The sequence below is a fragment of the Miscanthus floridulus genome, chromosome 2 (genome assembly GCF_019320115.1).
Source record: "Miscanthus floridulus cultivar M001 chromosome 2, ASM1932011v1, whole genome shotgun sequence".
NCBI lineage: Eukaryota > Viridiplantae > Streptophyta > Magnoliopsida > Poales > Poaceae > Miscanthus > Miscanthus floridulus.
The window spans coordinates 119,094,403-119,111,485 of record NC_089581.1 but is presented as its reverse complement, the minus strand read 5'-3'; the positions used below and the strand labels follow the sequence as shown (position 1 = coordinate 119,111,485).

The 17,083-nt window shown below is 46.3% G+C and overlaps 2 protein-coding genes across 4 annotated transcripts; both read left to right on the top strand.

Annotated features, from left to right (window-relative positions):
- Positions 1-941: 941 nt before the first annotated feature.
- Positions 942-5,103, top strand: LOC136528533 (F-box protein PP2-A13-like). Its single transcript, XM_066521511.1, has 3 exons — positions 942-1,601; positions 3,183-3,301; positions 4,365-5,103. The coding sequence occupies exons 1-3, from the start codon at positions 1,242-1,244 to the stop codon at positions 4,798-4,800; spliced, it is 915 nt and encodes a 304-aa protein (XP_066377608.1). The 5' UTR covers positions 942-1,241; the 3' UTR covers positions 4,801-5,103.
- Positions 5,104-7,408: 2,305 nt separating this feature from the next.
- Positions 7,409-10,732, top strand: LOC136539481 (protein COFACTOR ASSEMBLY OF COMPLEX C SUBUNIT B CCB2, chloroplastic-like). Of its 3 annotated transcripts, none has more exons than XM_066531446.1 (7): positions 7,410-8,017; positions 8,111-8,220; positions 8,319-8,390; positions 8,499-8,642; positions 8,942-9,095; positions 9,544-9,744; positions 9,975-10,732. In XM_066531446.1, the coding sequence occupies exons 1-6, from the start codon at positions 7,819-7,821 to the stop codon at positions 9,735-9,737; spliced, it is 873 nt and encodes a 290-aa protein (XP_066387543.1). In that variant the 5' UTR covers positions 7,410-7,818; the 3' UTR covers positions 9,738-9,744; positions 9,975-10,732. The 3 variants fall into 3 exon arrangements, with proteins under 3 accessions (XP_066387544.1, XP_066387543.1, XP_066387542.1); XM_066531445.1 differs by having other exon boundaries at positions 7,415-8,017; positions 9,544-9,753; XM_066531447.1 differs by lacking the exon at positions 9,975-10,732 and having other exon boundaries at positions 7,409-8,017; positions 9,206-9,684.
- The last annotated feature ends 6,351 nt before the right edge of the window (positions 10,733-17,083 follow it).

The window sequence follows — 17,083 nt, the reverse complement described above, 5'->3', positions numbered from 1 at the left end:
GGCATACCGTATGCGTGCAGCTGCATGCACCTTGCGAGTTGCAACCCAAGTCACCCAATGACCCAACGACTGTTGTGTACGACGATAAGGCCGACAGCGTACGCCATGTGTACATACTTACCCACATTCCTCTTCTTATTACCTCACAGTTGACGCGTGCAGTTACGAGCTGTTTTATTTAACAACCCCTTTTACAGCTACCAGCAAATACGGAGCGTAGTATTTCTTTTCTGGGTAAGGGCCTGTTTAGAATCCAAAAATTTTTGCATAGTAACTGTCACATCGAATCTTGCGGCACATGCATGAAGTACTAAATGTAGACGAAAAAAAAAACTAATTACACAGTTGGTCGAGAAATCGCGAGACGAAACTTTTGAACCTAATTAGTCTATAATTAGACACTAATTATCAAATACAAACGAAATGCTACAGTGAACCAATATCCAAAAATTTTTTGATCTAAACGGGGCCTAAGCAGTATTTCTTTTCAGCGGCTGACTTTCCAGCCTGTGTCATGAGCCGCCCAGCGGGGGGTGGGGGGGCATTTGTGGAAGTGTCCAGTCCATACGACTCCCGCGTCCTACCAGCTGCGCCTACCCTACGAGTCGCGGCGCATGGACCCGATCGCTGACGCGTGGCCTCGTAGGCGCCAGACAGCCGCCCGGTGTATGGACCGCGTTCACGGATATGGCTGTTCCCGACGCCCGCGGCCCACGAATGGTTAACCCAATCTGTTAACATTAATGACAAAATCCCAGATTAGTACTATAATAATCCTAACTTTTTGCAAAATAAACCCTCCGCACTGGTCCGAGTTAGTACACATAGTTACAGAAAGGTCCCTGAGAAAGGGCTTACCTATGATTATTAGGGGTACCAATAGCGTTTGGCTAAGATAACGCAATATATCCATTGCAATCAACGACCCCCTCCTCTGTCTATTTTGGCGTCCCACCATCCTCTTTAAATCGCCCCCCTCTTCCCCCGGTCCCAAAGCTAGCGGTTGTCTCTCGCCGACGGCCGACCACCGCACACGCACGTTCAGCGATTTCGCGGGGGGGGTTTGCATTCATGCCGTGGAGTTCCATCCGTCCGCGGTAGCCGCGATTGGGGAGCGGGGCTTGCGGGCCGTGGAGGCAAGAAGGTAGCGGAGAAGCTTTGATCCGGGCATCCGTCGATCGGGTTTCATCTGCGGAAGCCGGGTCAGAACAAATCGTTGCGACTGGAGGCGGCGCGGGGGCATGGGGGCGTGGGTGTCGGTACTGCTCGGGATGGACGGAGCCGAGGCGGAGGCGGCGGCGGCGGCTGCCGGTGCCGGGCCTGCTGCTGTGGGCCTGGGCGACCTGCCGGAGCTCTGCGCCGCGCAGGTGCTGCTCCGGCTCGACCCGCCGGAGATCTGCAGGCTCGCGCGGCTCAACCACGCGTTCCGCGGCGCGGCGGGGGCGGACTTCGTCTGGGAGGCCAAGCTGCCGGAGAACTACAGCTACCTGATGGAGTTCGTCGGGAGCGGCGACGAGGGCAGGCGGAGGCGGCGGCGGGCCGGCAAGAAAGAGATCTATGCCAGGCTCGCCAGGCCTGTGCCTTTCGGCGACGGCCAGAAGGTAAGATATTTTGCTTCCCCTTTTTGCGTGGCTTTCTGTGATTTTTGTTACGGGAGGGACTTGAAAATTATATGAGCGGCGGTTCTGTAGTTTATTGGAGGATTCGAAGCCGTCTTTCCTTGAATTGGTCATCTTTTCTGTGCCCATGACCGAGTCCTTCCTAGTTGTGAACCCGGGATCATTTATCTGAGCTCAACTGGAGATTAGGGAAGAACAGGCTCAAAGTAGTATCTTTCAATTGAAATAAGTCACTTCTTTTCCTTTTGGAAAATTGCTTTCTTTGTTTTGTGGCAGAACCAAATTAGTGGCCGGTAAATTGTTGTTCAGAAAATGGGTTTTTCCCATCTTTAGCTTCAATGATTTAAACTGCTGCCCTGTGTAGGAAGATCGCTACATTTTAGGCCTAGTAGTGTGTATATATCGGTGTTTCGAGTTTCGGGTTACCACCGACTACTAAATTTATATTTTTGCGCGTTTGGCTCGGATTGTGTGATTAGAGGACATGAGGTTTATAATGGTTTGGCCAGAAAGTTTCTATGTTCAGTTCGTCGTTGCTGCTCGTGTTACTGGCACCGAAAATTTGTAGTAGGGGTAACAAACGAACGAGAGAGGGAAAGGATCCCAAGTCTCTGGTGAAAGGAGTGAGTGGGTGTTGAGAGCTCGATCGCTGTTCAGTTGTGTGTTCGTGTCATGCTCTTGTGCGGATCTGTATCGGATCTTGATGGGTCGATCGGTCTGCTTTTCCTTTCATAGGCCAAGGGAAAGCGCGGGTTATATGGGAGGAAAATGAGAAGAACGAGAGAGAGGAAGGCCTCTAGGATCGCCGGGTCCTTCTTCTCCTTCATACGTGTCCCCTCGTCCCTGTAGATGTCAACATGGATGGCTCCACGTCGCGGTCCTGCCCGTCACTGGCGCCATGCGCAGGCGTCATCCGCCGGTCATGGCGCTCCACTCCGTTCTGGTGGATGTCGTGGTGAACTGACGCGCCTGTCAGTGTTCGTACGAGGGTTAGGCAGAACAGCACCGGTACGCCCGACGCTGTTCTTGATGTGAATCCTCAGGTATGGCTCGTCGTGGCCGCGGGTTACATCGGGGCGTGCCGGTCTCTTCCTTGGTGTCAGAGTTTTGACCTAGGCCCATACGCTTGGACCTGTAGTTGTTGGTGGCGGTATGGGTCCCCGTCGGGCGAGACGGAGCCCGCACCCAAGGGGTCTGGCGAGGCGGAGCCCGCGGTCTTGGGGTCAGGCGAGGCGGAGCACAAACCCAAGGGTCGGGCTAGGCGGAAATCGCGGCCTCAGGGTCGGGTGAGGCGAAGCCCGCGGCCTCGAGGTCGGGTGAGACGGAGCCCGCGGCCTCGGGGTCGGGTGAGGCGGTGCCCGCCCCGGGAGGTCGGGCGAGGCGGAGATCGCGGCCTCGGGGTCGGTTGGAGCTGTAGGTGCGCTCTTAACTGCTCGGCTGAATCAATGTTGTTGACTATTAGCTCCTCCTCTTCGGGTACTCTAGTATTGGTCTCCGATAATATATTTTTGGCTGTAGAACAAGAACAGTATAGTTAAAAGTGTGTGTCTTCGTAAATTGTAGGAATTCTGGTTGGACAAGAGCAAAGGCATGATCTGTATGGCACTATCGTCCAAAGCACTGGTGATAACTGGGATTGATGATAGAAGATACTGGCAACACATGCCAACTTCGGAATCAAGGTGAATATGGCTTTGATATCACATTTACTAATATTTGTTTGTTCAGTTTATGATAGTTTTCTGAAAACAAAGATGATTTGGTGGCATTAGTTGCGATGGAATGGGCTGAAGATATTTACTCATGGTGTGATTGACCTTTTTTCTTTGCTAAGCATGTCATTCATTTATATTCAGCTTTGGAAGTAGTGTTACTTTCTCCTGTTAATGATTGATATTGATGCATACATGGTCTCATATAATTGTAGGTACTTTCAAAGGAGTATTTATTTTAAGATCTGAAAGCTTATTTACTCTGAAACGTAATAGATGTGGTGGATGCATACATGTTGTCAAATGTACATGAGCTGATTATCTCTTTAGAACAAGAGATGTAGCTTTCTGCCTTGTTGCACAAGAGTCAAGAGGCCTGCATCTAAAAAAAGGGCGTACCCAGTGCAGAGAGCTCCCGCTCTGTGCGGGGTCTGAGGAAGGGTGTCAGTGGCAAGCCTTACCCTCGCCTATGCAATGCAAGGAGATCGCGACTCGAACCCGGGACCTTCCGGTCACAGGCGGTAAGACTCTACCGCTTGCACCAGGCCCGAAAAATGATCACTATGGGTCAGACTCAATAGAATTGGATCCATTCCAAATAGCGAGAATTAGGATTCTTGATCCCTCTCAATCTCTCTTTCAATTCGAGGATCCGGAGAGGTTTTTTCATAGTCATCTCCGAATATTTTCGCCCTTCTCAAGAGGCCTGCATCTGTTTTGCAATATTCATCTAGAATGTTCAAAGTAAAAAAAAGGGCGTACCCAGTGCAGAGAGCTCCCGCTCTATGCGGGGTCTGGGGAAGGGTGTTAGTGGCAAGCCTTACCCTCGCCTGTGCAATGCGAGGAGACCGCGACTCGAACCCGGGACCTTCCGGTCACAGGCGGTAAGACTCTACCGCTTGCACCAGGCCCGCCCTTCAGAATGTTCAAAGTAGTTGAATTCAAATTTCTAGTTCATCATAAGTATAGGTGATATCATATTGTTGAAATGAAAGTCAAATATCTGACCAATAGTTATTGATTTATCATGCAGTTTCCAGTCTGTAGCTTACCTTCAGCAAATCTGGTGGTTTGAGGTGGTTGGTGAAGTCGATTTCTGCTTCCCTGTTGGAACATATAGCGTGTACTTTAGGGTCCATCTTGGGAAGTTCTACAAACGATTTGGCCGCCGCCATTTCTCCTCAGAGCATGTGCATGGTTGGGACAAGAAGCCTGTGCGCTTCCAGCTATCGACCTCCGACGGGCAGCAGGCATTGTCTCAGTGCTACCTGGAGGAGCCCGGGAGCTGGGTCCTGTACCATGCTGGCGATTTTGTGGCCTCAAAGCCTGACCAGCCGATGAAGCTGAACTTCTCCATGGCGCAGATCGACTGCACGCACACAAAAGGCGGGCTGTGCATCGACTCGGTGCTCTTCTATCCGAAAGGGAAGGGGTTTCAGCAGGAGAGAGTGGTCAGGTCTCAGAAGTGAGACTGTAGATGTTGTGGAGGTACTCACATTAGGACAGACCAAATCCAGCTTGCAGCTTGCAGCCTGATCTTATTTTTGCTTTGGGCTCTAGTTCGCAACAGAGATGAAGTGTATATGGTTGTAGAACTCAAGTTTTTGTATGGTCAGGTGACCACTAGAGTGCTCTGTCAGTCCTTTCCCAAGGTCATTTTCGCTCCCCCTTGAGCTGAATTGGGACTTGGAGGTAGCCATGAAACTGTACTGAAATGAGTTTGAAGATGTCGTTCCCAGTTTCTAATTTGCTATCTACTGCTCAGTTTCTGATGCTTTCTTTTTCCTATTCTAGTTTTTGTGATGTGCGTTTCCACTCTTAACTGAATTGAGACAGAGAGAAATGTGTGGTATTTTTTTCCTATTCTTTTAATTATTGTGATTGTTTTTCCACTCATATACTGAATTGAGACTGAAATGAGTTAGAAGAGATGTCGTTCCCAGTTTCTGATATGTGCTATCAATTCATTCTTTAATGTGATGTATTCTTATGATAGCACTTCTTCATTAATGATAAATTCTAATGGGATGAGCTTTGCCCATCCGTTGCCAGAAAGTTCTAGGTAGGTCAAAGTACAGAAAGCGGAGTTTAACCTGACTGACGAAAGCTCACCCGTTGCCGGAAATTCTTAGGCAGTTCCACAATTACAGAAAGCGAAGTTTAACCTGACTGTTTCGCCTTTCTTGCTCCAGTCAGTCCCGGCAGGCTCGGAGAAAACTGGCTTGTGGGGTTGACAGGTTCGGTTTCGTTCGTTTTGTCGGTCATGCATATCGAGCTCGAGGGCAGCAGGGCAGACAGGATTTTTAAGTGGCAACACGATCAAGATAACATATGACCGATGAATCACAGAATCAACGCGCACCAACTACGTTGCACACCGATGGACTGACACCCTGTTCGCTTGGCTTGCCGTACTTTTTTTAACTAATGAATAATATTTTTCTCTAACAACAAATCAGCTAACGGTACTTTCAGCCATGGTTTATAAGCGAACAGAGCAAGCAGCAGGTTGTATTGGGAGTCCTTTTTTTCCTTCTGAAGACAGCAGGTTGTATTGGGAGTCCTTTTTTTTTTCCTTCTGAAGACCGATCTGTCTGCGATGTCACTGCATCCGTTGCACGCCTTGGCATGATGTCCGTGCGTCGTGCCAGTGCTGGAGGGAACCGAAGGAATCCTGTCGTTCCTACGGTGGGTGCAGTGGAGGGGGGGAGGGGGCCTGGGGGGGGGGCTCCAGCCCCCCTAATGGCTTGATTTCACCACTAATCACTGTAGCAAAAGCTAGATTTCACCATTAAATCTTCATGCAAATCAACATCTCCATTGTTTTAGCCCCCCCTTATCCCGCATCGTGCATCCGCCACTGGTGGTTTGTATGAAAATGTAAGGTAGCGTTTGGTTGAGAGTTAAGGTAGAGTAGGACGGTTCTATCTTTGATTTATGGGACGGGACGGGACGGGGATGGGATGACTCTATTTTCTGTTTGGTTGACGAGGGACGGAATCGACTCATTTTGTGTTTGGTTAAGAGACATAAAAGTTGGGACGAGCTCCGACAAGTGGGACCTATTTGTAAGTTTTTTTATCTTTTTCCTTCTCTTCACTTCTCCTTTTCTCTTCCTCTCTCTCCTTATCTCTTTCTCCCGACGCTTGCTCCATACCTTGGTCGCGCGTCGCCCCTCGTTTCTTCCCCGACAAGCACGGCCGTGGCCCGCCTGGGGACTCCTCCGCCGGCGAGGCTAGCTGGCCGCCCGCCCCGTGCCTCTTCCGTCCTCCGCCTCGAGCTTGGCCGCGCCACCGCCATGGGCCTCCTCTGCCCCGAGCTCGGCAACGCGCCACTGAGCGCTTCCTCCGCCGGCGAGCTCAGCCACGCGGCACAAGGCCGGATCCCGCCCGCGCGCTCGCAGGGAACCTCGCTCACTCTTCCTCTTCCTCCCCCTGCTCCGCCGGGCCTACGTGCGCCGCCGCCTCTTCCTCGCCCGCGCAGCATGGCTGGCGGCAGAGATGAACCGTGCGGCATGGCCGGCGCCGGAGCTCACCCACATGCGCCACCTCTAGCTGCCCGCGCTCGTCTTCCCCGTCGTGGCTCATCCCAGGGAGGACGACTCTGTCCGTCCAAAAAACAGGTACGGGAGTCACGGCATCAACCGAGAATATTCCCAGGTAGGACGAAGTTAGGACGGTCTCACCTCTCAACCAAACAGCTCTAAAGTAGGATCATCCCACTCCCATCCCACCCCATGCCACCAACCAAACACAACCTAAAAGGATGGGTCTCTTTGTTCTCGGTCAGTGGTGTGCCGTCACCGATCACCACCCAAGGAAAACCGTGGTCGCCTCTACTCGCCTCGCGGTTATTTGCAGTCGCCCAAGCGCTTTTGCGCTGTCTGCTGCTGACTCGATGAACAGCGTTAACGTGGTGCAGTGGTGGCCTGGTGGGGAGGATGTGTGCTCTTTGTCTAGGTACAAGTACAAGATCATCTTCACAGACGCGACGGCACTATTGACTCGAGACGCCAGACCACTAGACCAGCGCTTGTGGTTCCGAGAAACTTCTGGCCTGCTTCCCTTTTGCTGGCTAAAGAGGACGAAACTTTTGACCAGTGGTGTACTGGTGTTTCCGAGCGCTTCATGCCTTCATCCCACACCCATGAAGCCGAAGCCGGGACCAGTGTGGCAGTGTCGTGATCGTGTGGCCTTTTGACTGCTGGCTTGCCGGATGCCGTTCCCGGGCCGCGACTCAACATTCAGCAAAACTGACTGAGAGCCCACGGAAAGTGGGCCGTTGGCGTCACGGCGGCAGGAAACAAAAACGGGAGGGGCGGAGCCTGCGATGAAGAAGCCGAAGCGGAGAAGCCCACGTTGTACACTGAACCAACTCTAGCCCATAAAGACTTTTTGTTTGGCAGTCCAATTGTCAAAGTCGAGTCGCGCGACGGCCACTGGCCGCGACCACCAATCCAGTTCGCCACGGCCACCGCCGGCCACGCCATGCCTCTCCACGCCCGCGCACCGGCGCTCCACCGCTCCTCCCACCTTCTCCCCACCGCCACCGCTCGGCTCCGCCCGTGCGCAGCGCCAGCGGCCAAACCCCGCCGCCGCACCCTCTCCTCCCTCGTCCGTGCCTCCAACTCCGACCCTCCGCAGCAGCAGCAGCAGGTCAACCTCTCCGTCCTACGCTTCACCCTCGGTACCAGCCCACTTCTCCCTCCTCCTCCTCGTACGTACGCCGCCGGCGTCTAGCTGGTCCCGGTAACCACGCTTCCTTATCCTTATGGCGCAGGGATCCCGGGGCTGGACGAGTCGTACCTCCCGCGGTGGATAGGCCTCGGTTTCGGCGCGCTCGTGGTCCTCAACCACCTCCTCTCCCCGTCCCCCACGCCCGCGCAGCTCGTCGGTCCTCGGCAACCACCCCTCACCTCCCGCCGCCCCCCTTCCTTCAACCGTAACCGTCCCCGCCTAACTGGTTGTGCGTGCCTGCGAACTCGCAGAGGTCCGAGGTTCTGGGGCTGTGCCTGGCCGCGTTCTCGGCGACGCTGCCGTTCCTCGGGAGGTTCCTAGAGGTGCGAAGGGGACTTTTCTCTTAGTCTTGATGGAATGGTGCGTTGCGTTGCGCTGGGATGGTGGGGACTGAGAGTTCTGCGATTGGGGGTTTTTGGTTGTTGCTGCAGGGCGCTGATGCTGCCAGCCGAGTGCCGTTGCCCGAGGGGAGCAGCCAGGTGTTCGTCATGTCCGAGAACCTGTCAGCGGTGCAGAAGGAGGACATGGCATGGGCGTCCTACGTCCTGCTGCGGAACACAAACACCAAGTCTGTGGTATGAATTCGGATTCTTATCAGCCATATGATTTGAAATCGAACTTGATGGAATTCAGCTCAAATATGCCAGGCACTTCCAGTTTTTCTTTTTGGATATATAGTAGCATCAGATGTTAAAGTTAAGTAGTAGTTGCAGCAATAACAAAATCTTCTCAGGTTCACAATTGTGGACGGTTTGATAATGTCAATTGGTCTAGTACATTTTCCATTTCTTGTGTGGATATTGTTAGAAACAATTGCAATTTTTGAACTAGTCAGATAATCAGATGCCTCATTGTGTCTTTATTTTCCCCCTAGGTCATAGCAATTGGGGATCTCTTCTGCGTACGAGGATACTGGAATCCACCTGCAAATACTTCAAAATATGCCATGATTGAGTGGTTCAAAAGTCGGATGCAACAAGTAGGACTTGTTGATTTGAAGGATGCTTTGTACTTCCCTAATTCGTCAGGTAAGTGTACTGCTCTCGCCTAGCAGAATCTTTCGATTTTTGCTGACACAAAGTGTTGATTTACCGGTCCACATACTGATTGTTAGTTTTGCTCCTTCGTTTGATTGCAGAATGGAGCTCTGCAACCATAACCATTTATATCTGACCGAATTCAGTACAGATTATTAGTACTTAGTTACCAGTCATATGAAGTTTGCACTCCAGCTGCTAACAAATAAGATTTGTAAATTGTACCTCATTTGTGACTACTGCTTTCGTGTCTCGTACGTGGAGGCATATCCATATCATATAGATTAAAACTACAAAATTCAAGATGCATATTAGGACTAACAGTTGCATTACTAATGTACAGTTGGATGGTTATTGAAGTTTCAGAACATTTCGTTTCCCTTGTTTGACGACTCTAGAAAATATTCTCTTATGCTGTCAACCATGCTGCTCTGACCAGATTCTCAGCTTGTAAAGATTCTGCCAGATGGGATTCTTTCTGTGTTAGCTCAACCAATTCTGAGTCCTGATCCAGCTAATAATGAAACAAAAACTGAAGGTGTCATCCTGTTGGCCTCCAATGCAAATTATGCATATAGCAAGAAAGATAGGGCCCGGACAAGAACAGTTGCAAACAAATTTCAACGTGCTTAATTCAGAGGTACCAAAGGTATCCCTACATCTTTAAATGAGATCTCTTGTTTTCATCAATCTAAACTTTCCATTTCACATAAGAAGATATTATTATTTTTCATGACAAACCAATTTAACCATCATTCCAGTTCTAGACAAAAGTACAGACGAATTGCTGACACAAATGTTGTTGTGTTTACTTTCAATTTTATATTAGGTTCATAGGATACTGTTAAACCACTTCTATTTTTTTGACAGAAATGCTGACAGTCATGCAGTAGTGGAAAATGGATTGGGAAAGATTGGAGAGTGTAAAGTAGACTGACTGGTCCAAGCAGGATTTGGAGTCTTGGTAACATGGACTAAGCAGATGTGATCTAAGAGAATTTCGCAGTTGGAGGGAGATCGGTACTAAGCTATTGTTTCATTGGGTTTGGTACTAGTTGAAGCAAAATAGTCCAGCAATATTTTGTTCTGTGGACAAGAGACTAAGTGCTGATGTGTTTGGTTTGTCTCATAGCCTTATGCTTTGGTATATCTTATTGGATTCGCCATTGAAGCAGAAAGGCTGCTCCAGGGATTTATTGACTTGTGCAAGGTAGCAATGCTATCATAGTTTACACACACTCCATTAAGGTAGCTGCCCACCTGGCTGCATTGATATTAGCAGTTAAAGCTTTTCGAGTCCAAAGTGTTGTCACAGTCTCACAGATCAGGGTTTCAAACACTGCAGATCAACTACAATCGTTCATATACTATGTACCTAGAGTTTTGAGTGCAGATAGGGACCTTTTCAGTACTGAATTTGCTCGTCGGAATTAGTGCTCAGTTGCTAATATACACAACTTAACAGAATATGGGAATGCTTGTTAATTCTGTTGAGCCACTGTTGGAAATCATTTCTTCACGCTGTTAGGTAATTTGTATCTTCAGATTTCGCTGCATCGTGTATTAAGGTGAAGATGTGGACCCAACCTTTCAGCATTTTGGAAATATATTTATGTACTAGTTGTTTCCAAGTCTTTACCATGAGTTATTGTTTGTCAGATTTGTGTTTTAGAACTGAGGTCTCGTCTCGTTATTATGCTATTTTAGTATAAGATCTTCAAGCGAATAAGTTAGTTTGCAACTTTCTATCGCTACAATTTTGACATATATTGGAGAAACTTCTCCTACGGCGCTAAATCAGCCCTCTTGATTAGATAGAAACATAGAATGCAAATTATAATGCTTCATGGGTAATATTAGTGCAAAATTCGTTTCTAGTTGAAGCGAAGAACATTGGAATAACAAATTTACGGTCACCTGATATTATATCATGTCACAGAAAAATTGTCACTCAAATATATTCTCGTAAAAATCAGTAGGAGATTAATAAGTGAGGGCATGAGGTTGTAGTATTAAGATAGAACCCAAAAATATAACTTTTTTACCCCATTACTTGGTCCCATATCTTGCTTTTAAATACCTGACCAAATCTTTGAATTCTTGATGCCACCTTTTGATGACATGTTGCGGTATATGTAAAGCATGTATGTAGTTGGTGCGTGTCTCCTTGCACTGCTTGGTTGGGTACCAATTATTGCTGATGGTGGGTACTGGCATACTTCTAAAGAATTCTTTTGCATTTTGTCCTGGAAATCTGCAAGGACAAATAATAGAAAAGCTAACTGCAGCTGATTCTGGTCCTGAGATGAACGAGGACTAAGGATTTACAGTTTTACACTCTGAACATGGATTCACTTGTCAAGCGTTGGTTGTAGTCTATATCGCATTTCTAGTATTTTTTTTTATTTTTAACCTTTTTTAAAAATAAATTCCAAATCTAATCTTTTTTATTTTCAAATCTAACTTGTTTGGCCGTGCCTAAATCCGTGGCGCGGTCAAAACACGCTACCGCGCCACATGTCTCGGCGCGGCACGATCAGCCACGTCGGACAACGATTTCCACGTGGAAATCCTTGCCGCGCCACTCCTGTTGGCACGGTAGCGCTGTAGCGTCGCGCTAACCAGACTGGCGCGACAAGGTGCAACTTTAGAAAAATTATATTTTTTCATACTATCTTGGATAAGATGATTTTTATATGAAAATTGTAGCTCTCGACGAGGCCTACAACTTTCTAGTTTTGAGTTTTTTTAATTTAAGATCATTAAGATGCTCAAAAAAGTCAAATAAAGTTTCAGCAGTATATTAATCACATACAAGTGCTTATCATCTTGGAAAAAATCGTATCTCTCATATATGGTGTCAAATGAAGATACTTTCTATATGAAAATTGTAGCTCTCAACGAGATCTACAACTTTCTAGTTTTGAGTTTTTTTTAATTTAAGGTCATGATGATGCTAAAAAAAATTAAATAAAGTTTGAGCGGTATATTAATCATGTACAAGTGCTTGTTGCCTTAGAAAATATGCATATTTCTTATATAGTGTCAAATGGAGATACTTTCTATACGAAAATTGTAGCCTTGATGCGATCTACAACTTTATACGGCCGGTATGCGACGTTTCCCGTGTATGCGCGGGCGCACGTGAAATTGTGGCCGGGCACCGGAGTTTGTCGAAACGTCCGGGCTTTAGTATCTCCAAAATAAAATTCCAAGCTGGCCATTTCTAAAAAAAAAACAAAGCCAGCAACAGGTGGAGTAGCATCAGATATCGATGAAACCTTTTATAAATTCAATTAACTAACTTATTCAAATTATTAATGAATTTCCCTTCTAGTGGAAGTTGCGCTCGCCTAAAGTGCGGCACTCAAATTCTCCTCCGTATATTTAGCTAGCTTTGGCATAAATACACTAGAGCATGCCATGTTTTCTTTGGCACGCCACAAGTAGGGCCGGAGCCAAATGTGTTGTAGCATGCCGCAACTGCGTTGTAGCAAGTTGCGGCAACGAGCCAAACAAGCCCTAGATACGAGATAGGAACAAAAAGATTCGAAGTTTATTAGACCACGCCAAATTTATAATTAACGATGGCTACTGTTAGTAACTTTTTTCATCATCTTTGGATTAACCTTTTATGCAAAGCGAGGATAAAAGTGTAAGTGAGATAGTAATAGTGTGTGTTGGGGGGAGCACCTTCGGCAAGACGCCCCGGCAAACCCTCGCCTGTCAAGAGGGACCTTTAGCAGCTCTCAACAGAAGATTCCGGACAAGTAACAACCGTGACAAAGGTTCTCCGACTAAGGTTGCCTCTATCCTATGCAACTGCAGGTCCATCGCCAGTCGTAGAGAGAAACCCCCACCGGAGACAAGACCCTCGCAATGGTTGCTACCTGACGGAAGAAAGTTAAATGGAAAAACTTAATTCGACACCGTAAAAAAAGATAACGACCTCAAATGAAACAACTTAAAACTACAAAGTTGTAAATCTCACGAAGAGATACATTTATGTAAAAAGTATCTTCATTTGCCACAGTACAAAAAAAATATTTTTTCGAATGCGAAAAAAGCTTGTACACGATTAATATGCTGTTGAAAATTTATATTATTATTTTTAAATATCTTAATGATCTCAAATGAAAAAACTCAAAACTATAAATTTGTAGATACCATCGAGAGCTATAACTTCCATATAAAAAAATATCTCCATTTGACACCATATAAGAAAGATATAATTTTTTTAAGGCGACAAGCACTCATACATGATTGATATACTACAGAAACTTGGTCTATTTTTTTTTGAGAATCTTAAGATTAGAAAACTCAAAATGAGAAAATTGTAGATCTTGTTGAGTGCTACAACTTTCACATAGAATGTATCTTCATTTGACACTATATAAGAGAGAGATGATTTTTTCAAGACGTACGTAATTAATATACTGCTGAAACTGTATTTAATTTTTTATCTTTAAATTAAAAAACTCAAAACTAGAAAGTTGCAGATCTCGTCGAGAGCTACAATTTTTGTATAAAAGTTATCTTCATCCAAGACCATATAAAAAAGATATAATTTTTCTAAGGTTACTCCTTGTCACGCTAGTTTGGTTGGCGCGGTGCTACAATGCAGCCGCGTCAACAGGAGTGGCGCGGTAAGGATTTTCCTTGTCTGATGGGATAGATTGTGCCGCGCCGATACATGTAGCGTGGCAACATGTTTTGGCCGCGCCACGGACTTAAGCGCGGCCAAACGGGTTATATTTGAAAATAAAAATGCAACGATGCTAGATTTGGAATTGGTTTTAGAAAAAGTTTAAAAATAAAAAGAAAACCATTTCTAGAGCAGTATGATGAGCTGATAGTTATTTTTTTTTCCTGAGAACAACTAACGCATATTTTCTGAGAACAGCTCTGTCAATTGAGTACCAGATTTTCTTTTTGTCAAGTAGAACTTTGCGGACAACATCAACACGTTGAATTTTGTAAAGTATCTTTATGTAAAGGCATATACTAGTAATTAGAGTAGTATAAAGTAGTAGTAAGAACTTCCATCTACATCATGTGTTGCTGTAGTCTAATTCAGCTATTCAGCCTGTTCGCTTGTTAGTTTTAGCCAGTCCAAATCAGACAGCCAACAGTGTTTTTCTCTCACAGCAAATCAGCACCCGCCAGCCTAAACTAGCCCAAAAACCAACCAGCGAACAAGCCGATTGCTCGTTATTAGTTCCCTTGTCACTGTAAAATTGCACGTTCTAACGGGATGGTGAACAAGAATTCCCTTTTCTTCATGCACAAAATAATTTGCCGTTGGCCTTTGGGCCTAAGGTGCGTACGAGCTCTTGTGGGCACCATGTGACTCGTCAAATCTACATATGCACGTAGGTACGTTCTTGTATGCACACAACCATCGTGCTAGTGCTGGTTTAGATTGGCTGGTGTTTGTTTTTTATGAAAAGAAAATACTATTGACTGATTAAATAAGCTTGACTGAAACCAATAAGCGAGATGAACAACCCCTCGATAGCTGTTTAAATGCTAGCAGACGGATGTGGTTGTGGTTGATGCAGCCTGTATTTCGTACCCTGTGGTACTCGGTTCGCCCTGTGGCTGCTGGCACAGTGAGGAAGGTTGGTTCAGTTGCGTAAAGGGAGGGTCACATTCACTGCTGCCTGCTAAAATAAAGAACGAGGGGGGGGGGGGGGGGGGGGGGGGGGGACTGTTCCAAATTTCCAATCGACAAAATGATCCGGGACTATTCCGATGTTTCGTCTCCGTAATTCACGTGATTTTTTTGCCTGTTAATGCGATTGAAGCCCAATTCGACTCTTAGCAAATTAACTCTAGTATCTAAGAGCATCTTCAAGAGTTTCTAAAACTCACTTCCAATTTTGATTTTTAGCAAGATTGAAAAAAAAACCTTACTCTCCAACAACTTCCTACCTTAACTCTCAGGGTCCGTTTGGTTCTCAGCTGGTGCATGCCACGTCAGAGCTGCGGCGGCGCCAAACTTGCGGCGCCAATTTCGTTCGCCGCACTTGCGGCATGTTTTGGCAGCAAAAATGCACTGACACGCGATGGCGAGGCCACGGAATGCAGCAACTGCTGCAGCAAACCAAACGCACGCCAAACTAGCAGTGCGGTGTGGCAAAGTTTGGGTGCGAACCAAATGGACCCTCAATCTTTGACACATGGGAAAATCAACCCAATCACACCGAGTGTACAAGAGAGAAAGAAAATCATATACTCTTATAAAGCTAAACCCCACTATCTATTTCTCTGTGATTACATGAGGCCACGTCATCAAAGGGTCCCACAAGTCACTAAGCTCCAAGCTAAACCCCACTACCAATGCTACCTGATACTAATGTAATCAGAGAAAATTTCTTATTTGGCCCTGTCACCCTGTCCGGTGACCAACTAGCTGTTGAAATTCGACCATTGGGGGCACCGTCACCATGTGTCCGATGACGCACCGCCCTTGTTCGGTGCCCTTGCAGAAACAACTCCAAAGGGGTAACAGCTCTATTTGCTTGTGTGGCTATAAATAGAGGGCGTGGCTGGCCTTGGCCACTCTCTTGGCACCTCATACACTTGTGCACACCCTTTGGAAGCTGAGCAACACACTCCACTCACTTGTTCATTTGATTCATCATCTTGAGTGAGATTGGAGAGCCTCTAGTGCATTGCATTGAGTTGCATCATCTTATGGCACTAGTTGGGTGATTTGGGCTGGTTGTGAGCTTGTCACTCTTGGTGTTTGCCAACACCTAGACGGTCCAATGATTGGAGGATCATTGAGCGGAGTTCGTGATTGTCTTCGGCCTCGATCGGTTGCTTGTGAGGGGTCTTGTGCCTTCCCCGGCGGAGCGTCAAAGGCAACTCTAGTAAATTACTCATGTCATTGAGCAACCTCACTTGTGGGTAGGTTCTTGCGGCACCTCTTGTGGTGGGCTAGGTGTGTGATACCTATTAGCCACCGAACCACCAAGTGTAGGTCGACACAACGGGGACTAGTGTGCCGGCAAGCATGTGAACCTCGAGAGAAAAATTGATTGTGTCTTGACATTGGATTTCACCCAATATTCATATTGTGTTGATTGGTTCATCACCTCTACACAGCGGTATAAACTTCTCAATCCTCTTTTTACTTTGTGCAAACTTGTTGTAATAAGCTCTTTAGTATAATTAGTTTTGAGAGCTTGTATTACCTTTGCTAAGTTTAGCTTCTCACCTAGTTGAGCTCTTTAGTGTAGCTAGTTTTTTTAGAGCTCTTAGTGACTTAGCCATTGATTGTCTTAGAGATTATAGCAACTAGAATTGTTGGGATAGGAGGCTTGCAACACTTGTTAGAGTTAGTGCAAAAAGCATTATAGGCTTTTAGTTTTCTAACAAGTTTGTCTAGTGGTTTGTAGTTTTTAAATTAGGCTATTCACCCCCCTCTAGCCAATTAGGACCTTTCAGTCCTGCACAAAGTTATCCTACTGCCTATCACACCAAGTTCACTCAATCCATTTGAATCCAATAGACATATATACCAACAACCCAACACGAACCTAGACGTGTTAATGGATTATGATCCAAATCCATATGGATCCAAGTCAATTCTACCACATTACAAAATAATTAGTGTCTAATCAAATCCAACTAATTTAAATGAAATCCATTCAGTTTGAATCTAATAATAACAAAACTATTATAACTACATGTAAGCCTTATGCCAAATTTTAGCGAACTTAACTAAATTAATTGGAGAGGACTCTATACCATTGTTATAAATAAACCAGCTATATTTTCACTATAAGTTTTTCAAGGTCTACCACTGCAATATTGCTAATTGTTCTGCTATTTCCTAATCATACATTAGCTCCGCTAAGTACGAATATTTGGTTTAGCCACAAAATATTTTAGCACTCGTGATCAAGGCAAATATTCATTCCTTATTCTAGAGGAGTATAATATATGTCGATCCATCATGTTCTTTACTT